General features: G+C 48.0%; 1 protein-coding gene across 1 annotated transcript in view; it reads right to left on the reverse strand.

The window, feature by feature from the left end:
• The window catches only part of ITGB5 (integrin subunit beta 5), a 56,844-nt gene that overhangs the window by 21,872 nt on the left and 9,141 nt on the right, over nt 1-25,831 (reverse strand). Inside the window, exons 3-10 of the mRNA XM_039702118.1 lie at nt 23,217-23,421; nt 18,441-18,690; nt 14,956-15,124; nt 8,914-9,075; nt 7,363-7,458; nt 6,219-6,308; nt 2,539-2,673; nt 2,041-2,084 (exon numbers count right to left, since the gene is read on the reverse strand). Coding sequence (XP_039558052.1) covers nt 2,041-2,084; nt 2,539-2,673; nt 6,219-6,308; nt 7,363-7,458; nt 8,914-9,075; nt 14,956-15,124; nt 18,441-18,690; nt 23,217-23,421 — 1,151 coding nt within the window. The remainder of the gene's footprint in view (nt 1-2,040; nt 2,085-2,538; nt 2,674-6,218; nt 6,309-7,362; nt 7,459-8,913; nt 9,076-14,955; nt 15,125-18,440; nt 18,691-23,216; nt 23,422-25,831) is intronic.

Below are 25,831 nucleotides of genomic sequence, written 5' to 3' on the forward strand. Positions count from 1 at the left end.
TCCCACTGGATCCCAGCAGGGATCTGCAGGGCAATTCCAAACCCAGAGTATTGCCTGCCTCATCATCAGCAGTGACAAAATCACTAGCCAGGCTACAGGAAAATTAACACAAACATCCTCTATCCGCCTAACAACACAATCACCTCAAACAGTCTGAAACTTGCAATCAAAGCTTACAGCCCCACTCTGAAACATGCAGGGCAAGATAAACAGCAGTGGAAAAAACACCACTTCCCTGGAGAAAACATAAAAAGTAACTATTTTTTCCAAGTTTACATTTGTTTGGAATTTTTGTCCAAGGTTTTCAGCTACGGAAATATTTTAGTTGCTTGCAAGCAGGCAAATTTTAAAGAACAGCCTTTGCCCTGATCCAACTGAGGGAATTATGTCCGAGGGCTAATCCAGGCAATTATGTTCAAGGTAAATTATTTGACCTTGGACTGATGAGGTTTTAAAACCATTTCAGCAAACACAGCTAAATAACTTGTCTACCTTTGTTTAAGCAAAGCTGACTGGCTGCAGCTTTCCCAGTGAATGACTTGTTTTCCCAGTGGGAGAAAAATCCATACATAAAACAGCTTTAGGAGTCTTTAATACAGCTTTTCTCTAATAAGTAACAGCCTGAAACACAATCTTTCCTTTCACCTGTGACGCACCAGGGGATTACACCAAATACTTCATCTTTAAAAGAAGATTGTTTCTGCCTAGGCAGCGAAGGATGGCACACGTAGGAAAAATCCAACTTATGACAACACCAAAAAAGCCTCAAGGGATTCAAGCCAGTGCTGGCTTACTCTTTCCTACGGAAATACATCAGTGTGCAAGAGATGTGCAGAGTTACATCAAAATAACACCTCTGCTCATCTCTGCGGGATGCAGGCAGCAGACAAACCTGCAGGGAGACAGCTTTTGACTTTGACTCCCCTGCTCCTGCCAAAGCTGGGAGCCCAGGATCAACCACCAGACTGACTCTGCTTTCTTGGGGGTTCAAGTTTTGCTGTAGGAACAAGGAGATACAGGGATTGCTTCTACCCACCCACCCAAGACCAAGTAAATTCAGTTTAAAAAGCAAGGCCACCTCCCTGTTTAACACCTCACATGATCCTTATTTGGTGGGCTAAAACTCCAGTTGACTGGAAACCCAGTTCTGATGAGGACAATGCAGTTTTTGCTCTTAACTGTGGAAGCCTCTAAACCTCTCCCTCCTCGTTCCCATAAGAAAGGGAGCACAGACTCCCCCAGAAACACGACAGATTCCCGGCACACTCCAGCCCCGTTTTGGGTCAGCTCTCGCACTGCCACCACACGGACTAAACCCTGGCAGATTAGGGCCCAGTGCCAGCATGATCCTCTTTGTGGAAACTTCCCTAGCAGGAGTCAAATTTCCTGAAAGCAATGGGACAGAAAGCAGCTGAAAAGAGGGTGTGGCGGTACATGACCTCACAATCCTGTGGTATCTCTGCCTGTGCAGCACCTTGACACTCAGGGTGCCCCTAAAATGGAGCGGTGCCAGTGCCAGCTCCCTGCTGCCCTCACAGCCAGACCCTTTATGGCACAAGCTGCTTCTGCCTGTGCAGGTACCTTGACACTCAGGCTGCCAGTGCCAGCTCCCTGCTGCCCTCACGGCCAGACCCTTTATGGCACAAGCTGCAGCAGCTGGAGCCATTCCCCTGCTCCTGCCAAAGCTGGGAGCCCAGGATCAACCACCAGACTGACTCTGCTTCTTTGGGGGTTCAAGTTTTGCTGTAGGAACAAGGAGCTACAGGGATTGCTTCTACCCACCTATCCAAGACCAAGTAAATTCAGTTTAAAAAGCAAGGCCACCTCCCTGTTTAACACCTCACATGATCCTTATTTGGTGGGGTAAAACTCCAGCTACTGTTGACTCTTTCAAACTATTTTTATATGCCACAGCACTGAGAGCTCTGGTATGTTTGCAGAGTCACTCTTCTCAAATAAGGCAATCAGGCTGCTAATGAGCCCACACCCATGGCCTCGGACAGCAAAAGTCTGAAGAAAGGCAGGAGATTCCCCACCAACCTGAGCGCTCTTGCCCTAGCCTTGCAGCCCAGCAACTCATTTATCTGCAACAACACTCAATTTAAACAAGCAAAGCTTAGCTTCACTGCTTTTTCAAAAGCACAGGATGGATTATGCCATGTTAACATTTATTTCAGCCTGTGCTGCCATCCAATAACCTAGGAATTGAACACAGGAGAGAAGGGCTGCTGCCTATGGAATTTCACAGGTGAGAGTGGGATGTGAATATCTGTGAATAAGGGAAAAAAGTCCATTTTTGACTATTTCATCCTGCTGCCTGATCCGGACCTTTAGCTCAGTACTGTAGACAGGATGCTTGTAGTCCCTCTTTCCTCACAGTTCACCTTGGACTGACCTGCACCACCCAGAACTACCATATCATCATGAGGAAAGCAGAGGAAAATGAGCAAAACGGTGTTTTATTGCCCAGGACCATCATCAATGGAGGGAAGCAGGTGAAAGAGCCTCTCCAGGGCACAGATTAAAAGGCAGACTCACCGTATCTCCAATTTTGAGGTCCCCACACTTCCTGAGCCCAGGATAGGACAACCCATCCTGGCACGTGGCAGTGAAGGTCAAGCCAATGTCCTCAGGGCTGTCCCAGACTGTGAGCTCCACCTTGGACCGAATACTCTGGAAACACAATGGGAAAGCAAACCATTAAGCTCCCGAAGACACAAGGGTTTCTTCTGCTTTTGTCTCTTCTCACGGTGTTTCCAGAGGGTGGATAGGATATCTCTGCACCTACATGAAAAAAAATCACCCCTGCACACACATTGACATTTGAATTTGACTCAACCAGCCCAGAAGAGTTCTGATGATCACAACTAGGTTCTCAGGGAGCTGCCTACCACCCCTGCAGGGTGTCATGGACACTGCACCAGCACTGGAAACATACGGGTGCACAAGACAAAAAAGAAAACCTTGACCAGAAACAGAAAATCTCTGAATTAAAGGTCAGAGCTTTCTGTGCACATCTGCACCTTCTTCTCCCCATAAACCAGCTCCTGAGCAAAGTGCAAAGCCTGATTCTCCACTGGCAGCTGTCCTACAATGTCTGTTGTGCAGAGAAGATGTGAAACTGCACTAACTCTGTCTTGCTTTCTTCATTTCACCCAACCGGTCAGAAAAATGTATTTTCCCTCTTAGATGAAAAAGCTGAACAAAAAGCACCCTTTCATAAGTGTCAGCTGGAAACAGCACCATGGGAAAAAATTAATGAAAAATCTCTTTGAAACAACTTTTCAAAGTGAAGAGCATTTTCCATCTGTGAGGTTTTGGTGTGCTTCTACCCCTTTCTTCTGCTTCTCAACTCTGCCCTGCTGCATACACAGACTTTTTAAGTCACAACAAAATGAAGTTTATAAATATTAATTCAGAATGACATTGTTTTGTTTAATTCTTTCAACGGCTGGAACTGATTTTCATACCAGTGGTGTCCAAAAACGACAAAGTTTTTCAAAATGGAGCTTTTTGTACAAATATGCTTATTATCCAAAGCCAGCTTCCAGCTCCATCCCTCTTCCCCTTGTACCCAGCCCTCACCAAAGAGGCCAGATTAAGGAAAAGTGATAATTCAGACCTCTTGCCAGTACATGTGATGACAAAAGCAGGGTCCACATGCCAGCAAAGACCCAGTGCTTCTAGAAATGGACAGGAAATAAATGAGTTTTGGCCGGGTGAATCTAAACAGTCCTTGAGGAAAGAAAGGAATAATTCCCATCTCTCCACTGTAACAGAGAAGCTGTTCATGGGGTAGCAACTGGGACCGTAGGGACTGTGGACTGAACGCTGCATGTGCCAATTGCCAATTAATCTATGGATGCTGCTCTGCCCAAACCATCCTGTAGAAATTAGCTGCTACACTGATAGGCTCCCCTGTCTTCTTCCCCAGAGCATCCCATCAGTAGCATGGCAGGAAACAGGACACCAGGCCAGGCCTCAGTATGGCCATGCACAGGCTCACCCTATGTTCTTACACAAATCCTCTTAGTCCTGTACAGTGCTGCTGTTACCCTAAATGCAGTGCCATTATTTTCAGCCCTTTGGCACTGTACACACCAGTGTCTTCTAACAACACCACAGCCACCACAGAGGGCAACTGGTGGCTGCAACAAGAAACACTCCCAGGACCTGCCTGGATTTGGTTTAGGAAAGTGCTTCTTAAACCAGCATCCCATTGCTCTCATCCCAGCCCTGTGTCTGGGCACAGCCTCCCACAAGCCATCTCTCAGGTATCTTGAGATTTGGGGGAAGGGCAGGGAGAAAGCAGTCCCTGTTCTCTTTTGCTTCACACCTGATGGGATGAGGGAGAGGGGACAGCATGCTGGGCAGATGAAAAGGGAGATGGAAGATGAAGAGATGGGGAAAAGAGATCTTGAGGGTAATGTAAGCCCTGAGCAAGTCTGACGTGTGCATCAGTGAGGGGAAGCAGATGAGAGAGGACCAGAGATGGAGAAAACACTGAAGGGGAGGGACTGAGCCCAGGCCCAGAACATCAGCCACTGCCACCCCGCAGGAGAAGACAGTCCCTGTTTGCACATGAAGGATTTCTCCAGGCTCAGACTTACCTTTGCACAGAGAATAAAAAAAGGTTCACTCCCATTTGGGAAACAGAATTTTAGCCATATCCTTCAGTGAGAATTTCCTCTGTCATTTCAGGAAAAAAACAAAGCTACCAAGAGGAGACGGGCTGGGTGGGTGCCAGGTTTCCAGTGGCCCCAGGCTGACCATGGCACAGGCAGGAGCTGCCAGCTCCACACAGCATTCCTGGGGGTCCACCCACACCTATCACCCAGCTGAACAGGCAGGAAACTAACCCCAGTCTCAGCAGTCAGGCAACCCACAGAGCTCATTCCACCTTGGTCAAGCACCCAAGTGGTTTCCAGGCAGCTCTGCTGGAAAGCTCACAAGCAAAAAGAGGAAGCAGTGGTGCAGCTACAGGATTCCCAATGGTTTTCATCAGCTTCAGCAGTATTGATCTGCAAAGGCTTGAGGGGTGGTGAAATGGAGGCATGGATGCATCTTACAGCTGCAAAAACAAGGCAAAGGGAGGTTTCTACCTGAGGGCACTGAGGCCACATGCAAAGTCAACGTGGAATAAATATTAATTTATTTCTCCCCAGCCAAGCATCTCAGTCACAAGACTCTCCAACCTCAAGGGGACAAACTGGGACAACTGGGCTTTTGATTGGCAGTGTCTCCTGGGCCTCATTAGCAGCCTTAACTATTCATTGCCTTCCTTAGAGGGTGAAACTTTGGGAAGCACTCTTCCCAAGGGCATAACCAAATGGTGCTTTAATTGCAGGGAGATGGGAGACAGGAAGGAAGAACTTTACAGATCACACCACAACCCTACATGGATTCTGGATGTGTAAACTCCTCCAAGGAAGTTCTTATTGACTCCCTGCACTAATGAACATAGTACCAAGAAGAGCTTGCAGCCACTGAAAGCTGTGCCCACAGGTCCCATGCATGAACAACTCTACCTTATTATGGGGTCACATCTCCATGCCCAACACCCGGGAAAATCCTTGCAGGATCACGAAGACCTGACCCATAAGAATTCAGAGAGAAGTAGGCACAAATGTTGACACTAACTATGCTATGAACATGCAATTTAGCTGCTTCTAATTGGTCTGCTTCCCTGATCTGCATGGAGATGGATGACATCAGGTCAGCAGTACAACTCCAGGTCCTTTGCTGTCCTCCTCACTGTGCCAAGGCAGGCTGCAGCAGGGCTCCTTTGGGAGCATGGTGATACTCATGGGGTGTTGAAAACCAATGTGGGCTGCATGAAGAGCAAGGCAAGAATGAAACCTTACCTGGGCCCAGTCGCATCCTTGATAGGCCTCTAAAAGAAAGAATCTATTTTACCTACTGGTAGGGTGCTCTGAGAGAGACCTGTTTTAGATGGGGGCTGTGTTTGCGGGTAATTCTGCACACAGGAAACATTAGGTAAAATTTCTGCTGTCCCACAGGCTCTCTTGGGTATCCATGCTTCTTGTCTTGCTCACACACCTTGTTTCCCTCCCCAGGGTGGACATCCCAGCTCCAGCAGTGTGGAGAGGACAGGGGAGGGAGGCAGCCAAGCTGGGTGGAGCACACCGGGGGGAGCTGAGCTGGCCAAGCTCTTAGCCCTTTTCACTTCAGCAGCTGTGGTATTAAAATGCACTTACGTTGTAGGCTTTGACAATCAGCTCAATGATATTCTTGGAATCTTTGTGCAAAATCTCCACTGTTGTTCCAGGGATCAAAGAGGTAAAGTTCTTAAAAAAAAAAAAATAGAAGAAAAATTAAAATGTTGAGGTGCAGAGTGGAAAGCAGAGAATGAGGAGGGATTGATCCCATGCCAGGGACACAGGCCACACACACTGCCCCATCACCCAGTGGTGTACATGGTATGTTTTGGCTCCGGTTAATGTGGAGCTTTCAAAAGTAAAGCACTGCTAATGAAGCATGTCAAATATTAAACAAAGCTCATGGCCATGGGTCAGGAGCAAACATACCTGGCTCTGCTGCTGTGGGGGGCAAGACCCAGCTGCTGTGCACTCGGGAAAGCTGGCACTGCAGGGAGGGAGGGGTGGCTGTCCCAACTTCCCTCCCAACCCTGAGCATCCCCAGGAGAGGGGGTGGAGAACAAGCTCAGCCCTCCCACTCCCCATGGGTGAAGAGCAGCATCCCCACCATAGCAACACGGCTGCTTGTTGTTCCTGCTTGAGCCTCGAGGGCCTCAGCAGAGGTTTCCAAAAGCAACCCCGCCTGAAACACCACCCCTGCATCCGCAGAGCAGCAAAACCCCGCAGGGCAGCTCTGGACACAGGCTGGTCTTTGTGCCTTGGGTCAACTTCCCTTTTGAAGGGGAGAGCAGGAATGGCAGGAGAGTTCAAATTGTGTGTGGCACGTCAGGGCCCTGGACTCCGTGATGGAAAAACACAGCTGGGCAGAAACGCTGTGCATGATTAGGTAATGGGATTAAGTCACTGCAGAATGGGCCGAGCAGGTTTCTGCTCTCTGGCACGCTGCACCCTGGCAGCCATCCGAACATCCAGATTAACATGGAGTCTATTTTAGCTCTTCACATGCTCACTAACACACATATATCTGTTTGCTCTAAGAGGCTTTAGTGCTTTCTGCTGAAAGGACCAGCAGGGCTGAGCCTTGTCTGCCTGCACCGGGCAGCCTGTGGCCACATGCATGCACCCTTACCACTGCACACACGTGTTTGCCACTGCACACACATGTTTGCAGCTGCCTCCACTCCCCAGGGCCTCAAGAGGCATTTCACTCTCCCCCCAGCTCAGGCAACTCAGCAGCACTTACCTTGTAGAGGATGTAATGACTTTTTGTAACAGCAAAAATCAGATGGATGTTGTTTTCAGCAAGTTTCTCCCCAAGAAGTGCCAGGGAAGGATAATCCTAGGGGAAATAAAACAGGCAGAAAGACTGGTGGCTAAAACAGAAAAAAAGACTAATTTCATTGCCTTTCTCTTCCCAATAGCAAAATTCATTCCAGACACATGGCGTGTATTGCTGTGGGATGAAGTCCTTGATGTACTAGCACAATCCCAACGGAAATAGTAGAAATCTGTTAAATATTTCTACAGCACTGCTCACTAAAATGCATGACTGACAACACCACTAGCCACAGCAATACCCAAAACAGGGGTTATTTCTTTCCCCTTCCTATTTTGCCATCAGCAGATGCACATGTGCTAAATGGCTGCTACTTCAAGGGGTCAGAGGTAGGGAGATCCAGAACTACAGAAAGTGGAAATATACAAAATTTTTTTGTCCTAAAGCAGAAACATCCTTTGCCTGTTCTTTCTGCATACTGGGACCACAAAGAGATTACAATAAGCTCTTTAATTCTGCAGATTTCCCAGGCAGAGAGGATGGCAGGGAGACACTGCTCTAGCAACAAAAGAATGAAGCAGGGCTCAGCTTCTAGAGAGCAGCTTGAGTTTAAAACTCCCGCCAGCTTCTGAAGTGCTGTCCTTGGGAAAAAACATCTCATTCACTTGAGGACCAGAGGGTGGATTGAGAGCCTCTGAGATTCAAACATGGGAACACCAAGGCAGCATCCCATGCCAGCTCCCCAGCACTGACTCCACATAAGGGAGCCAGTTTGGGGACTGTGCTCCCTTCCATATCCATCCACTTGGTAGGACTGCACAGGGGGTTCCACTGTAGAGACCAGCTTCTGACCTTAACACAGGCACCCAATTTCCCTTCCCCTCACAGGGTAACATTCAGGAACAAAAATCATAATTAGTGCATGTGACCTGCTGAATAAAGCACCTTTCTGCAGAAGGATGGGATAATGAAGTGGCAGGCACAAGCTCATTCATCCCAGAAGTTTTCTCCGCTGAGTTCAATTTTTAAAAAGGCCTAGTTTGCCTGTTTATTAGTAAGACTTATGTTAGTGTGGTGTTCAAAGGCTATACATAAAAGGAGCATTCTGTTGTACTTGCTAGCGTAGTCACATCAAGGTAGATACACCCTCCTCAGGAAGAGTCCTCTGGACAGTTCTCAGACTCCACCCTCCTCAGACATATTTTAGAAAACGGATGACATATTCTGTTTCCTCTACACTTTGCAGGCAAAACGTAATGCTTTTCAGGACACCAAGTTACTTTTCCACCCCTTGCAACAAGCTTTGAAGGAACTCACTAAGTCACCAACTCATTTTTGACCATCACAGAAGCATTCCCTACGGGGGAATGCCCAAAGGAAGAGCAAATTTTATTTGCAAATTGCAGAAGCTGGGTTAAACCAGGCACTGCATTTGCCAAATTCTGCTGGAGTAGGGGTTGGCTGGTCTCCAGAGAGGTTCTCGAGGTCTCCAAGGGCTGGGCTCTGTGCCCCACTCACCAGCTGGCTGGACGCGCTGTACTCGTTGGCTTCGTTCAGGTGGCACTGGCCATCATGGGGCTGCACCAGCCCCCCCAGCTTCCCATCCAGGGCTATGTGGGGCACATCATCCGTGGTGAAGACCAGCAGGTGAGATGCCTCCTTACGCCAGCCAATCTTCTCCTGGGGGAAAGCAAACCCTGTGAGACAGCAGCCTGCCCCTGCCAACGCTTCACCCCTCACCCTGCACATGGTCCCAGCCATGTGCCTGGCCAGCAGCACACCCATTAGCATTAATTAGGAGAGTACCATGCTCCTGATCACCCATCCCTGGTATGAAAACAAAATGTCAGGAGCCCATCCAGCATTTCCCAGCAACTCCTTCCAACACAATTTAAAAGGCATGAGGAGGTATGTGGACTGTCCACCAGACCTTCTCTGCCCAGATCCAAGAGTAAGAATTTCAGCTGCTTTTATAGCCAAAGGAGACCTGCCAATTTCCTCCACAGACATTTAATCTGACCTTGTTTCCTCAGCTCTGTGGAGTGGCCAACACAACAGCAAGAGCTGCAATATCCCTGCTCAGCATTTTCATTGCTGCCCGCTCATAAAGGCTGTTTCTGAGCTTTTGTACTGACAAGGTGAGGTCCCTGCCTGAGGGCACTGGCTTTGGTGCAACCACACTCTGCCCTGATCCCCTTCTGCACACATCTCCTGGAAGCCATGGTGCCTCTGCTATTTCATTGTACAACTCTACACAAACCCCAGGCAGCTTCATCCCCCTGCACCACAGCCCAGGAGGGCCAGGGTACACACAGCCAGAACAGAGCAGGGACCTTTGCCATTGGTGCTGGCACTAATCCCACACAACCACTCTACAGTGCTGCTCTGAGAAACTCCTGCCTATTTAAAAGCATGGTAATGCCAAGACATGCTGTAGTGGTCCCTAGGAAAGCACTGAGGCATCAAGCACAGCACATGAAATGTCCTCTGACCCCTCCTTGGTCCCTCTGTGCAAGGACCAGACGTTATCACTGTCTTTTCATGAAGAGAGATGCAAGGACAGATTTTTTTTTTTTCAAGTAAAGGGATAAGATCTAGATTACAAACATTTCCCTCCCATGGAGCTTCCCCAGGTTTCCAAGTTTCCAGCAGCCCAGGAAGCAGATCTGTGCCTATAACAGCACACTGAAGCATTTTGTTGCAATGGAAGTGGAAGGAAACAGAGGTGCCCAAATGAAATTATTGCAAACCACTGTGCTGCAGCAAACCCCCTCAGTGGCTGCTCCTGCTGCCAGGTCACTGCCAAGCTGGGTGAGCAGGGGTCTTGCTGCTGGCCATGGCAGGGAGATCCTGCCACGCACAGACTGGAGGCAGAAAGTCCCATTGTCCAGAGCTTCCCCTTGGGCTGGCCACACTGACCAGCTGCCAGTAAAGACACTGCCCCACACCTTCCCTGCCCACACACTTCCAGCATCCCCCTCCCTCCAGGACCTGGCTCAGAGTACCAGCACACAAATCCTTTGGGAAAGCACAAGGGAAAAGCTGGGTCACTGATGGGAACACGGTGCAGATGGAGATACCCAGCTCCTCCAGAGTTACTGCTCAGCTTATTTAGCAAAACCCAAACTCTGCCCTGTTTACAGGAAGGTGCTGGCCTTTCCTATGGAAGGCAGTGGCGTGGGCAGGGCAGGAGGGCAGAGCAGGCAGAAGGGTGTAGAATCACATGTGCCAGCGCAATTTTCACCTCCAAATGTGAGTCATAGCCCAAAGCCTGCTGATCTTTCCAATAAATATAACTCTTGCTTCAGGGACATTATTCTAGAGTAGATTCCTTTTTCCTCCCAATTACAGAAGGTTTATTTTCTTTATTGACATTTTAAAGACCCCCACGATGCATATAAGGCCATAGGAAGAAATTTTTGGCAACACACATCCTTTAGCATGCACCAGCACGTTACAGTCCAGCTCAGGAAGTAATGAATACTTTTTGCTCTGGGAAGCAGGATTCATTCCTCTGAAGTTACCCCACTGGACAAAAGGCTAAAACCTCGTGCCAAAATGTAACTTCTTAAGAACTCAACCCAAAAGTGATTACAGCTCTAATAATGCAAGAGGCAGTTTTCAGTCTACTCAGCCACCAGACAGAAGCCCATCCAATTCACTTTTCTTTGAGTATCCAAAGCTGATTTCTTTTTAAATGATTAAGGCCAAGAAACTCCCAAAGAGATTAGAAGGATTAATCTGAGTTTCATTTCCGTAGAAATGTGCTGCACACAAAGAAAAGGAACTGCATTCAAGCAGCAGTTACAAAGTCACTTCAGGGGTGCTGGTGCTGGTCACCTGCCTGCTAAGCCCACCTTTAAATCATGGGTTAAGAATTCCTTTGCAGACAAACTCTCCATGACTCCAACACAATTTTCCCATATAAACAATATCAGAACTGCTGTGGCAGCTCAGTTCAGGAACTCACTCCCAAAAAGCAAAGAGCACCCACAATCTCAGTGTCATTATCCAGGCACTGAAAGTATGTGATGCCTCAGAGCATCAAACCAGGGTGCCTTGGATGGGCTGGCTGAGCCAGTGCTGATCCCACACCAAAAAAAGCTGTAAACCTATGAAAAAAGCCCCCCAAGGAGGCTGGCATGCCAAGGAGCATCTCACACTGGCCTCTGCCAGCGGCCTCAAGGCACTGGAAAATACAGCTCTTCAGCATGCAGTTTCCACTGAGAAACCCAGAGCAGCACTCCGCTCCGCTTAAAGCAAATAACCAAGGAGAATTTCATTTATTTTTATTGGACTGGGATTGCTGAACAAAAAACCCTGCACTGATGCCTACCCTCTCATCTGGTTTTTGATCCTTATGGGATAAGAAGGATTTTTAAAGCAGGGGTGGGACTGGACCCAAAGCAGAGTAACATATTTCCACAGGGCTTGGGATGCTATGGATCCTGCCCCTACTCCTACAACCAGTTGCAGTTGCCTTCTGCACCCCAAAAAACAAACTTCTCACTCCATACAGCCAATAGTGACTGGAAAAATTGCCACAGCTGCCTCCAAATACTATTGAAAAAGCTGCAAAGCCTGTATTTCCATGCCTGAATAAATACCTACATTTATATTTTGGGCACTGAATAAAAGCCATTCAATTGCCAAGACTCAGTTGCCAGGAGACCCCTCCAGATTCATCAATTTGTCTAAAACCTCACCAGTTTTTCAGGTGCAGACCTTCTTGAGCGCAAGAAACAGATACAGGTGCAAGGCAAATATGCCTTAGGGATCAAAAGCCAAAACCTCCTTCATTTGGTATTGCTCTGAAAGGCACCTCAGTGTCTCCCAGATGCCTTGGCTATCTCCAGCTACCAGTGTCTAGCAAGCACCAACCAAAACCATTCCAAAAGACGCTTTATTTTCCAATCTAGCATTATCTTCTCATTTCATCTTAGCATTTAAGATCTCAAACTTACACATACCACCAAGCCATATGAGGCTTGCACTTACAGAATGGCAAAAAACCAAAATACTGCAAATGGAAAATGTAATTATGGAAGGCTGATTATATTTCATTATATTAATTATAGAAGGCTGATTATATTATATTTCTGGCATACTATTTTAGCATCAGAATAAAGGCTTATTGTCTCTGGCTCTTTCATTGCCTCGAGAATAACATTTACCATACCTCCATCTTTCAGAAAGCAGCCAAACCCTGGGCCTGCTCCTTAGTCTCTATTAGCTGTACAAACTTTCCCCATTCCTTGGGCTGAAGACCAGGCCAAAACATCACTGAGTGCTACAGAGCCCTTAGGCAGCTCATGCAGAAGAAATGCTTGCTATGCATTCCAGTGTAAAAACATCTAGTCAACACAGGAACAACAGTTTGTGACACCTCAGAAGGGGAAGAGAAGGCCTTGTTTAGACACCATGGCTTGGAGACAGCGAGGCTCTGCTATGCCCTGACCTGCTCTCCCCTTGATGCTGAGCACAAAGAGCTTCATGGGCAACACACTGCCTCAAGGCAGGAACTTTCTAAGGTGATAACTATCCTGGAAAAAGCTGGGGCATGCCAGTGAGATGCAATGGGGTGCCACAGCAGTGACGAGGAAACCCACCTCAGAAGTCACCAAGGTACCCATATGCTGCTCTCCTTGCATGGGAGGGGGAATAGTTAATGAATTAACAGAAATTGCTGTCTGCCTCTGGGGTTTTCATCCCCATGATATGCCATTAGTCACTGCAGGATGAAAAACTCCATGCCAAGAACATCCTTGTCAGCAAGCTGCACTTCACTGCCACCCCAGATGTCTGCAACCCTCACCCACCTCAGTGGTGTTGAGCCTCACCACAACCCACAGCTGCTGACCAGTCTGGGCCTTTGCTTAGGGACCACAAGGGAAATTAAGCAATAAGTTCCCATTTTGACTCTGGGACTGTCCTAATGTCAATCAGCTGCCTTGAAATTTTGCCTTTTTTAACTCTGGACAGACAGAATCTTTGCTGCTCATGGCTGTGATGAGAGGCAGCTGCTCTGCCCAGAGCAAGGCACTGCCAATGCAGCATGAGTCATGGCACAGCCAGTTCTCCTGCCTTGCACACCAGGCCCATGGACTTCCTTTTCCACACCCAAGCTCCAGTAATTAATTAACTGCTGTGGCTGCAGAAATTCGCTGTCATGACCTGCCACATCATGCCAACAGTCATGCATGTGCACATGCTCACCTTTGCTCACCCTTCCTTGAGGGTGCTCATTCCTCAATTTAGATGGTACCATTCATCTTCTACATTTAGAAGGGACCAGGCTGCACATTCAAGAAGGTCAGTTAAAGATTTTGATCCTTACCAACAGTCTGAGACTGCCACAAATATAGAGGAAATATCTTGCAGGTCTCCTGCCTTCCACCAACACTTCAGAAATGAGCCCTTGTGATACACACTGAAGTGCTGCTGCACTATAGGGAATATTTGCCTGTTTTTGCAGTAACATCATGGAAGGGAGTGCAAAAACCCACATGGTGAATGGCACAACTGAGTCACCACCCTGAGCCATCCCTTCTCTAACCATGGGAGTCACCTCTCCAAAAATGAGAAGCACTTTCTATCCACAGCTATTGGGAGCAGTACAGTAGTTGTGCCAACAACAATATCTGTGGGAAGTTGCCCCAATGGGGCAGGTTCTGTCCTGCCAAGACCATGAAACACAGAGAAGTCAACCCAGGCAAGGAAAGATCTGGTTTCCCACATGCCTGCATCCCATCACTCCCACAGACCATGCCTATCTCCCAGCTCCCATAATTCAGACCCAGAAGAAAACATGCCCAACCAAAAGGACTAAGCAAGGCTGAATCAAACAAAGCAAATTGCAGCAATAGGGGGAAAAGCAAATAGAGCCATTCCTGATAAGCAGGGAAGCTCAGCCTCATGTCAGAGTGAAGCAAACACTTTCATTCATGACAAAGGGATATGGAGCAATCCAACTACTTGTTCCAGAAAGATCTCCAAGCAAGCATCTCCAAGAACCCTAAGGACATGGCTAACATGGCACCAAGCTAATGAACTCCGCTCCAGTTCTGCTGACAAAGGGGGAGAAAAGGCTGTCAGCACCCAGAGGTGAGATCATCCCCCCACACACAAAGAGGGAAAGTATGAGCAGTAGGAACCAGCTCCAACCCTCAACATGGGTCTACTGCTGCAAGATGTATTTGACACACCCTTAAAAAAACACACTGAGCTGATATGAAGTGCTCCTGCACACAAGTGTATGTGACTCTGGAAGGATTCTGTCCCAGGTGCTCAGCACCAAAGGTCTAACTGTGTCATGAAATCTCAGTTCTAAATCTGCGTTTGCAAAAGCTCCATTTTTATCCCTTTAGACTAGAAAAAGAATTAACCTTTTTTTCCTTTTTATCTACAGAAGCACATAAAAACAAAAGCCTCTACTTCTGAAAGCATTTTTCAGTTTCTCCAAGAAAAATTTAGTGGTTACTTCCAGGAAATGGCAAACTGAAGCTTCGCCTTGGTTCAAGAACAGAGCAGAAGAAACCTCCAGAAATCAGAGCAACTCACCTTGCACACAGCAGCCTGCAAAATGGCATCGAAGCCGCCCTCGGGAGCATCTCGGTTGCGGGAAACTTTCTGTTTCTGGACTTCTTCATTGAAACGGTCGACTTTATCCGTCAGGGACAGGAGGTGGCGGAAGCCAAAGGATGGGACACAGCTGGGGAACAGCTTATAACTGTGGGAAGAACAGAGGAGTGGTCAGCCGGGAGGAACCGCACCCGCGGCCAAGAACTGCAGAAGCTCCCAGCTCTACCAGGTTGGTCTCTAAGATTTTGTTCAGAGGGTTGGAATACTTTGGCAGTGCTTCATATTTTGGACACTTCAATTTCTGGCTATTTCTCTACAAAGCCCTACAGTAGAGCCCATATTTTTTTCCCCTCAGGGGCTTTCAGAAGCTGAAGTTTCCAGAGATCCCACCAGGAGTGAACATCTCTCTCCATGTACCATGTAAGTGGAGACACTGAGCACCAGCCCACCCTGGGCCATGCAGCTCTGTGGTTTTAGCACTCATAAAGTGGTTTTCACTGGGAATCTGCAGCCCAGGATGCAACCCAGTGACAGGGAGGCTGCATTTTGGCAGATCCACGCTCTCCAGCAGCCCAGGAGAGGCATGGGAGCCGTGTCCCACACCTGCAGAGCCTGTGGGTTACCTTTCCCCTCCTCTGCAGTATAGATTTTCACTGTGTCATCCAGTTTTCTTGCCAGTACGAGCCACCCTACACCTACTGCACATCACCAGGCACCTGGCAATTGCCCAGTACGAGATGGAGCAATAACCAACACCAGCTCAAGCTTCCTCCCACTCTCCCTGCAAGCTGGTGAGCAAACATCATCTCTGCTTCCCAGGGCACCACTGGAGCAGAAAGGTGGGAGGGGCACCCTAAGGCAGAGAAATGTCTTGGCAGGCTACCAGGAAACCTTTTTTTTTCCCATACAAAATCATGAGAAGGCAGTTTTGGTGTTCACCTGGAGAGCTCAGCAGAGCAGCTCCTGTGGCAGGGAAATCAGTGAGTGTGTGCAGGAGAGAGGGATGGGAAGGGTTAAGAAGAAATGTGTTTAAAAAGGAGTTGGCCTGGCACTAATTCACTCTTATCTTTAAACATATAACCCAGAGTACAATTAAAAGCTTCTGCTGACACATGACCCACTCTGGGTAAGTTGCAAGAGGCTTTTTACACAAAGGAGTATTTAAAATTTACCATCACTGAGAACTCAAATTCCTCACAAGGGACCCCAAAGCAGGGATTTCCATACACACATACACAAACCCCTAACTGTGGAGAGGTCTCATTGCCCTGGACTTGGCTGGCAATTAGAGCCATCCCTTTTGATCCATGATCCACATCCAGACTTGCATCATGCTCACGCCCAGGGCAAGGCAAGGAGTCTGCCATGTCTGAAACATCTGCACTGCAGGGTCTCAGCAAGCTGCCCTTAGCCCATCAGGATGCTGAGTCAGGAGCAGAGGTGATGAAGGAGACAAGGGAAACGGGGCTGCACCCCACCCACACCTGCAAGTCAGTCACCAGCACAAGGTAGAGGAGGGGAGAGCCTGGACCAGGGGAAAAAAGCACCCACTGCAGCTCGTGTTCACTTGCAGCTTTTCTTAGATGCTGAATGGTTTGTTTTGACACCAGAAATAGCTGCAGACAAAACAACACCTGACAACCCACTCACTGCACCAGGAACACATGGCAGCAGCCAGAGCCCCCACACAGAGCAGGCTGGGGAAGGAGATTCCATCAGAGAGCAGGGAGCCAGCACCCCTGCTTTGGATGAAGAGGAGGCACATGGCGACTGGAAGGGAGCACCTACCAGATGAGCTGCCACAGGCAGTCCTTCCTAAATGTTTTCCCAAGACCAGGCTGGCTTAAAGTAACCCAGAGAAAGAAAAGCAATGACCTGGGTAAAGCCAAAGGAACACATGTATGTTCACTTAGATAGCCTGACCATGGTGGGAAGAGCTGAGGTGACAGCTCTGGATGTTCTTGGTAAAAGGTCACTGGAAGTTCCAGGTACACCTTTGTTGCTGAGTTGTCCAGTTCCATCCTCTCCTCCTTCTGCACCCATCTCCTGCATGTTTCACTCTGCTTCACTCAGCAAAAGCCATGTCACACCAATTAAATCACACACCAGCCAAACAAAGTTTCCAAGATTTCTCCAGCTGGAGCCTGTCTCCACCCTGAGGGCAGGTGTCAGAGACTGAGGAGGACAGAGATAACAGAGGATCCCTCGAGGCTATGCCAAATTTCTGGGAGAAGCTCTATGAAGAGTGTGGTGTGCAATGCCATCGTGGCAGAGACACCTTCCTGGCTCAGTGTGGTCACTTTTGATTAAAGCAAGAGTTTTCAGTGTTAAAATCCATTTGACTTTCCACTCTGGACAGAACTGGTGAAAAGTGAATACAGATAATTTTCGTCTGGTCAACAAGCAATGTGCAGTGAGATGCCAATGATTGGTCAGTGCCAAAAGCTGGCCTAGAAACTCACAGCTGATGCAAGCTGTCTTTATCTGCCTCACAGAGCTTGGCATCCATGCATGAGGTGATCTTACAGTGTAAGCATCCACAAATGGCTCAAATGAAAGCACAGGACTAGGAAGCATCCACTTATGGATGAGGTGAAGATGGGCACTACAAAGGTGTCAGTGGTGACACTCCCCCAGGAGGGCACTTGCTGCTGTATCCATCCTTCAGTGCCAACACCCAAACACATCTGACCTTGGACACCCTTCCCTACACCCAATTTCACTCCAGCATAATCCTCAGTTCAATGGAGTTGATCCCATCTCTGGTGGTTAAAAGGCAAACAAAGAGACACTTGCAAAGACACAAGCAAAAAAACAAAAAAAAAGGAAATAAAGGGATGAGGGTTCTGATATCACCATAAAGTAAACCACATCATTTGTGTCTTTTGTAACTGCCAGTTTGCTTTCCTTCCACAGCAATAAAGATGAAAAAACCTTCCTGCCACCTTAAAAACACTCTACAAAAACTCATTAATCAGCACTATAGGCCATCACAAATCTCAGTTCCTCTAAACACTTTTGTTGAGAAGAAGTTACATTGCCTTGGTCTCCTTATCTGTAAAATGCAGACAAAAAGCTTAATTGATTTACTCAACGCCAAACTATGACTCAGAGCTAGGATCAGAAATCAGGAATTTCTGGCTCTGGCTCCTTTTCCTTAAAGGCTGTAAAAAAGCCTGCTATGTCTGCATCCTTTTCAGGTACTTAAAAATAGCTTCAGGCTCCCTGGTACAACAGTTTCCCATGTCTAGATGCAGAGATCTCCCAACAGCCACAGCAAAATTAGAAGCCGTCCTGTTTTGAACTGCTCAAGTATCACAGTGACAGTCAGACTCATCATCATCATTCCCAAAAACCAGGGCTGAAGTGTGGTTCATTATTTACAGCAAAAAGGCACATGAAGACTGCAGCCAGGCTCTGTGCAAACACAGACCTTGCCCCTCCAGGGTGCACCCACCACTCACCCAATGCAGGGATTGTTTTGGTATCTTGGCGCCGTGTAGGAGAAAGGAGAAATGTTTTTGTCCACGAAAGAGCCAAAGCCCAGACGGAAATTGCTGGTGAGCTTTCGCATCTCTTCAGCCAGCTTGGTCCCCAGATTGCGGATGTTGTCCAGGTCGTCGTTCATGGACAGGGACAGGTCCATCAGGTAGTAGAGGTCCACGGGGTAGTCCTCCACCTGCCGCACCTGCACTCGGAACGAGGTCCGGTCACCTGCACACACACACAAAGGGTGGGCACGCTGAGCAGCAGCAAACTCCCAGCACACAGAAAAATCCAGATCACACTTTTTTTTTTTAACCCCCTGCAGGGCAGACAGATTGCTTTTCAAAAGAAGAGGGTGAGGGCAGTAAGCTTTTCCAAATGCATCCCTTAGGAGACTAACAGGAAAACATGTATTGACTTTGGGTCCTCTTAAGCTATGCAGCATATTGGCTGGCAAGAAAAAGACATGGAGTGCATGTCTCAATTTTAGCTCTTTGGAGGTATCAGAGAGAGTCTTTCCATCTCATCTGAGAGAACATCTAAGGGAGGGACACATGAAAAACCCTGTTGCCCAGTGTGCAGTCCAGGGATGTTTCCTTAGAAAACAGGAAAGAAAAGCAGAGTGAAGCTTAAATGGATGTTTCATGGACTACTGCAACAGGAACCCTGCCCACACTTACTCGAGTATATTCTCAAAGAAAACCAGGAGCAGTCCAAGAAATCCTCTACAAGAGAGAGTAGGAGGTGGAGCAGGAGAAGGAAGAGGATCAGGAGAAAATAGCCAGCATGAAGTGAATGCAAGATGTCCTCGGAGCTGTGCAGGGAAGTCAAGGTGAAGCAGACACAGAAGAAACACCTTTGAAAAGGAGCTCCCCCCAAAAATGGAGTTGGAGAAATCAGGGCAAAATGGAAGTGGAAAAGAAAGTTGTTAGGGTCACCCAGGGAAGCCCTGAGGCAGAGATGAAACTTCCTGAAGTGACGAACACTAGGGAAGGAGCTGGCAGGGCTGAGTCACAGGCTGTGCAGATGTGAAGAGAAGCAGAGGAAAGCCTGTTCCTGACCTTCTCCTTTGCCACACTGGTCTCAGCAGAGATGCCCTCTGGAAGGGGTGCTAGGGAAGGCCACCACAGGCAACACCTATGCCTCAGAAAAGCTGAGATGGGTTCAAAGTGAACTCAGCTTCACACCAGCTGGACCTTGGTGGAGCCAGACAGCAGGTGGCAAAAGTTTGCCTTTCACTTTGCTAAGGGACGGGTCTAAATAAAACCATAAACTCCAACCTCACAAACCAGGCTTTGGAGGTGCCATGTTCCCAGCTTCTAAATTAGCCCCGTTCCCAGTTCAGTGAGGTCTCAGCCCCAGGGAATTGGGCAATTTCAAAACCAAGCTCCCAGTTCTGCCCTCTCCCAGCCCTTCACGGGTAAGGCTGAACTTGGGGCAGTGGCAGGTTCTGCAAAACACTTGTGGCTTCCCCCTTCTTCCCCAGAAATGGAACTCACATTTTTTAGTATTGTGAAAACATTTCCTTAACTGCTTTATTGTTCTCCTCCTTGTGCACAGCAGCACAGCTGTTCCCACTTACTTCCAGCCCAACAGCAGCAACAGCATCCCAAAACTGCCATGCTGGCAATGCACAGCACAAGGGACTCTGCAGCCTGGCTGGCAGAGCCCTTCCTGGTACCTGGGGTGAGGCTGCACCAAGCCAGAGCTCCCCAAACAACACCCTCCTTCTCCTTCAGCATTTCCCTGCAATCTGCTGCAGCCCCAGCTGGAAAAGGCAGGGCTGCAGGAGGCACCATGTGCAAACATGCACATGCAGGTAGTGCCCCGCTGTAGGAAGCAAGAAGCTCATGCCTTACACATTCCTCCTTACTCTCCCCAGCTTTCTTGTCCAGCAGGAGCAGGACAGGGCACAGGGCTGGGATGTGGAGTGCAGCAGGTGCTCACAGTATAACTGGCATGCATTTTGTGTAGGAACAAAGAAGAACATAACTCATGTAGCACAAAAACTGTTACCACTGATTGTGGGGTAAAAGACTGTGATTGCAAGCTTGACTTTAATTCAGTGCTGCAAAAAATGTATTTAAATCTGGGAAAATTCTTTCCCATGCCCTATTTTTCATTCCTGCTTATTCTTCCCACTCGAAAAGGGGATGTGTCCTCTGTATTTTGCAATGTTTTCATTCCAAAACACTGTTCTTCCTGCCAGAAAGGGTATTTGGGATGCTGTGATCAAACGTGCTTCTCTTAATAGTTACAAATTTATTAGTCCCTGAGAAGCACCAAAACCAACAGGATCCTGTGGCTGGTTCTTCTTTAATTCCTAACTAAGCACAAACCAATTATGTCAGAGAAAATATCGTTAATGTATGTAGATGTAAGTGCAAAAGAATTTATTATTCTCTATGGACAGTATTACTCTCACACTTCTAGGGATAATCCAGCCCCCTCCTTCTTCATGTACTGTTGCCACCATCCTCTCCTTAGGGCTTTTACTGAGAAGTTTTAAACTCAGAGCTTAATTCAGAAATTTTTCTTGGATACTATCATGCAGAGGCAGTGCAGAAACTGGAAAAATTGATTTTGGTCAATTTAAGAACATAAACTCAACAATCATGTTCATCCAGCTTATTCCTGCTTGGTGAGGCTTATGGCTTGATGAGCAACACAGCTGCATTTACTAATTTTTTAAGTCAGTTTACACTATTTCTATTTCCTTTAACTAGGACACACTGCTTTATAGCTGGGCTCAAGATTAAAAAGCAATATTATAAAAACTAAATGCTCAATCCAAAAGCTACCCTGTAAGGACATCAATTTAAAGCCTTGGGAGTTTAGCTGAGGGCACAGATGACAGATTTGGGGACGTGACTTCTGCCACAGGATGATGAGATCAAACTGCCTGGGTGGGAACAGCAAACAATTGACAATCCACTCCCTTCTGCTTCTGCTTAGTGGTCTAAGAATAAAAGATTACCATTGCCACAGACCGCCACTGCATGAATTCGTCTTTGAAATAGTACACCCCTCATGCCCAAAATTAAATCAACGTTGTCTCCTTTTTGTCTTGGGTTCACAGGGTGAAACCTGTTCTTCCAAACTCAAGGATTAATGGATACTTTAAGCTGGGCCAGCTAATGCAAGGGTTTAGGAAGTCATCAGCTTGAAGGTGAAGTGTTGCCCAACAACAAAAAAGAGAACAAAAATGGGAGATACTATCACAAACATCTGGGTTTGTTCCTCCTCTTGCAATGACTGTGATGCTCTGCAAGAGGAGCACAGGGAGAGGAGTTCACTGGCTCAGAGTGGGAATTGCTGCAGGGGTCCTCAGGGTGATTCCTGCAGTTCAGCCCAGACCCAGAGTGCTCCTCCATCACGAAGAACTGAGGATGGCCATGAGTGTGGTCCCCACAAGGGTGGGCAGAAGCAGCACACCAGCCCTGTGCAGCCCAAGGCTTCCAAAAGCCAGACCCCAGGAGGCCACAGGGAGATGGATCCCAACACCCTGCCACTGATTGGAGCAGTGAACACTGGATGGGCAAAACTGTCAGGGACTGGCAAAGCAGAATTCGCTGAGTACTGGCACTGCGTGTGGAGGATGCACAGGAGATGAGATGTGGAAGCTGAGCCAGCCCTTTCTGTCAGGAATTGCCTCAAGAAACAGCAGTAATAACAACTCCCTTTGCTCCCTTTTTTAACACAACATTCAGTGGCAGAAGCCATGCATCCAGATGTATGAACAGCGCTCACTGCTCTCAGGTATCTGATTTTAAGGCTTTGAAGCAATTTTTTTTAGATTTGAGGGTCTGACTAATGACAGCTGAGGAAGTTAATTGAAAAACATGACAACTTCTAACCTACACAGCTAAAACAAAAAACCCTTGCAGCAACTGGTAGGCTCTGGGAGAACACTGATAGCATAAGCACCAGCTCAACCCCCCATTTTTCTTGGGCAAAACATCAATATTTCTCTTTTCTGTATGCTCGTGAGAGCTGTCACAAAACTGTAAGCCTTAGAAACCCACACCAATCGCTTATAATGAATCAAGCTTTTATATTTGCTTCTTATCTTTGCAATAAAGAGCTTTTTTCCCTCTTCAGAAATGTCAGCTGCCAAATTTTTTCAAGAATTCTAAACCCACATTAAAGCCTCCCCCCACCATGCAAAAACTTTTGATAACAAGCATGCTCAGATGAGCTGTTCCCTTCTAATTTTTAATTAAAAGGAAGAGATTGAAGAAAAGTGATGGCTCAGGAGAATGAAAGAGGGACCTGGCTACAGTCCAAGGCCTGAGTCACAAGTTCAAATCTCCATCTTCTGCCTTGATCCCATAGCTCTTTTGCATACTGACAGAAAACAGATATGTGGGTTTGTTTCCAATTTACAGAAGGAGCTGTCTCAGTTTAGAGTCATGCCCTGTCAGCTTAGAGGAGGACCCAAAGTTATTTTAACTCCTTCCACACAGTGATTCCATTTGAAGCTGAGCAGGTTCCCCCTAAACACATGCAGGTGTTGAGACCATTACTGGAGCAGCTGTGGGTGACTTTGCCCAACAGCAGTGTCCTCTCCTGGAGGACACGTGCCCCAGCCCCAGACCTGTTTGTGACTCACCACTGAAGTTCAAAGGAATGGAAGGGGCCAGCAGTCACCTGCTTTAGTGGGCCACAAGGCCACAAGCTACAACGTGCTCTTGGCACGTCCTGGCCAGCCTTCCTCCCTCCCCCCACAGCCCACGGAGCCACTGGGGACTCACCAGGACGAAGATTCAAGGCGACCTTCTGAGGTGTGATCTGTGTGACGTCCAGGTGGCTCTGGCCGGAGCCCTTGCTGCTCAGAGGGACGCTCTTCACCACGCTGATGCTGCTGCTGGGGTTCTCGATGGCTCCGGCGCAGCCGTTTGCAAGCAGGTTCTGCAGGAAGTCGCACCGGGAGGTGATGGACTTTGTGCTGCTGAAATCCTGGGGGGTGAAGAAGGGACAAAAGCAAGTGGAGGGGAATGCATCAATCCCACAGCAGGGGCTTTGTTTTGACATGCTGGTATCTAACAACTAGGTGATGACAAGGAGAAACTGGTGTCCTTTGTGGTGACTGTACTTGGAAGGAGTCTGCACTGAGGCTTGAGCCTTTCAAAAGGATCAACCAAAAAAGGAAGTTCTATGAGGACTTGAACACTGAATTTGCCCACAGAGTACTGAAACAGAAACCTAAGGCTGTGTTTTCAGCCCAGCCACAGCAGCAGCACCTGTTCCCAGCTCTGGCCACAAGAGAGCAAGGCAAAGCCCTGGGTTTGCTGCAGGGACAGCCCATTGCCATCCCTATTATTTTATGCACATGCACTGTCTCAAAGGAACTCTGCAAAAGACAGAAGAAAGGACAAGGAAGTGGCACTGAGGGAAGCAGGGCAAACCCACCTACCCAGAGAGGGCCAAGTAAAGATGCGAAGGTGAAGACAGCCTGGGTGACTCCCTCCTCCCGGGGTGAGACACCACACGTCCCCACATAAGCTCTGCGTGGAGAGCAAAGGAGGTGGGAGAAACTTCACAGGAGCCAGTGAAAATGCAGGCTGTGCCCACCACAGACAGTCAGGCACAGGCAGCAAGGTGCAGGCAGACACCCACTCCCAAAGGATGGCCAGGAGTCTCCCAACACCCATCCCAGAGCTCCAGCCCTTGCTGGGAGCCCCGTGCGTGGTGCACAAAGCAGCCTTGTGCAGGGCAGCACTCAGGAACAGCAGGGAACACAATGCACCCTTTTGCAAGAGCCTGTTTGTTAGAATGCCTTTTTTTTTTCTCCCCAAAAGTGCCAAAGGGAACAAGTCACATGCCCAAAACTTACTGGATTTTCAACAGTCGATTCCTACTTATTTCTGCACTACAACAATAGAGACAAGCCTCTTCAGCTCCAGGGCTGAGGGACTAATATGACATTAAATAATTCAGAGAAGATGCTTGCAGCCATGCCAGCCCCTCCTTCTGCTGCTCAGCCAAAACCAGTGTGGGGCTGAATAAACCTCACTTATGGCTGAAACTCCAGCATAGCAAAGGACAGGAGAGACATCAAGGAGGGAGAGGCTCCTGACAGATCCTCATAGGGTGATCTCCAGGGGTCCCTCAAGGACAAGCTTGGATACAGGGCCCTGGGACACAGACAGAGGTTTCCAGCTGCATTTTTCTCACTACAAGGTCCCAATGCTATTTGAAAAATGAGAGATTTGCATTCCAGCATCCAGCAGCAGGGTCCAGCCAAGAAACTGACGACGGCACATCAGATGGATACGAGCACAAATTTCTTGGAACGCGTTGTGTAAACAGATGAACTTCCAAAAAAGGAGGACTGGGACTATTTAAATCATCTCCAGCATGACAAAATAGAAATCAGAATCCCTCACAAAGCTGAAAACAACGCCCAGCATTTCAGAGACGCACATTTCAGGCAGCCTTGGAGAAAAGTACTCTCAGATGTGGTTTTACCTGAAACCAGCAAAAAGCTAGTGGGGTCCAGGTGTTCCCCTGGGCCTGTCCACCCAGCAGCAGGGGGAGATGCTCTCCTACTCTCCCAGTACCCAGACCACAGCTCCAGGTGAATACTCCTGCCAGCTCATTTCTGCTGCCACCTATTAGAAAGGACACCCCAAAAAGTGTTGCAAAAAGCAATACAAACAGCCCAGAAGCACAGCTGGGAAATTCTAGTTACTCTCGAGCAACTAATATTGGAGAGAGGCATCCCAATAGGACAATATTTAGGGCTGCTCACAAAACTGCAGCTTCTGTCAGGTGTTTCCAAGCCTTCCAAGGGTCTGCTTCAAAGATTCCAAAGGAAGTCCAGGAGTTCAGGGAGAAGCCCCTACACAACTCTTAGGTCAGCAGTACCTTTGAACTCCTCCAGGTTCCCCTTCCTTGATCCAGCTATTTTTCCTAAACTTTCTTCTAAAATGGGCCCAGAGGACTTGCCAAAGGGCAGCAATTGCTAACCTACAGATCCAGTCAAATCCAGCTATTTTCTTGTCCTGTGAAAAGCCATATTACCTGAGGTGGAAGAAAATACCCACCCTCAGGGGTGCAAATACCTGAGGGGAAGGTGGTGCAGCTCAGCTTCCAGGGGTACAGGACTGACCCCTACTTCATCTTGATTTCTTACCCAGGCAGAGTAACACTGAGCAGGAGGGTGACAGTGGCCTTGGGAAAGTCCCAGCAATCACCACTGCACCCTGCAAACAAACACCCAAGCTGCACCCATAGGTCAAAACCCAAAGCCAAAACTGAGGCTACCAAGTACCATCCAACTCTAGTGCAGTTTTCTGTGACAGAGAAAATCAAGGCTCATTGGGGTTCAGTAGAGGGGAAAAAGGATGAGCAGACCTGGGGAATA

Source organism: Passer montanus, unplaced genomic scaffold (assembly GCF_014805655.1).
Source record: "Passer montanus isolate IOZ18808 unplaced genomic scaffold, ASM1480565v1 scaffold1, whole genome shotgun sequence".
Lineage (NCBI taxonomy): Eukaryota > Metazoa > Chordata > Aves > Passeriformes > Passeridae > Passer > Passer montanus.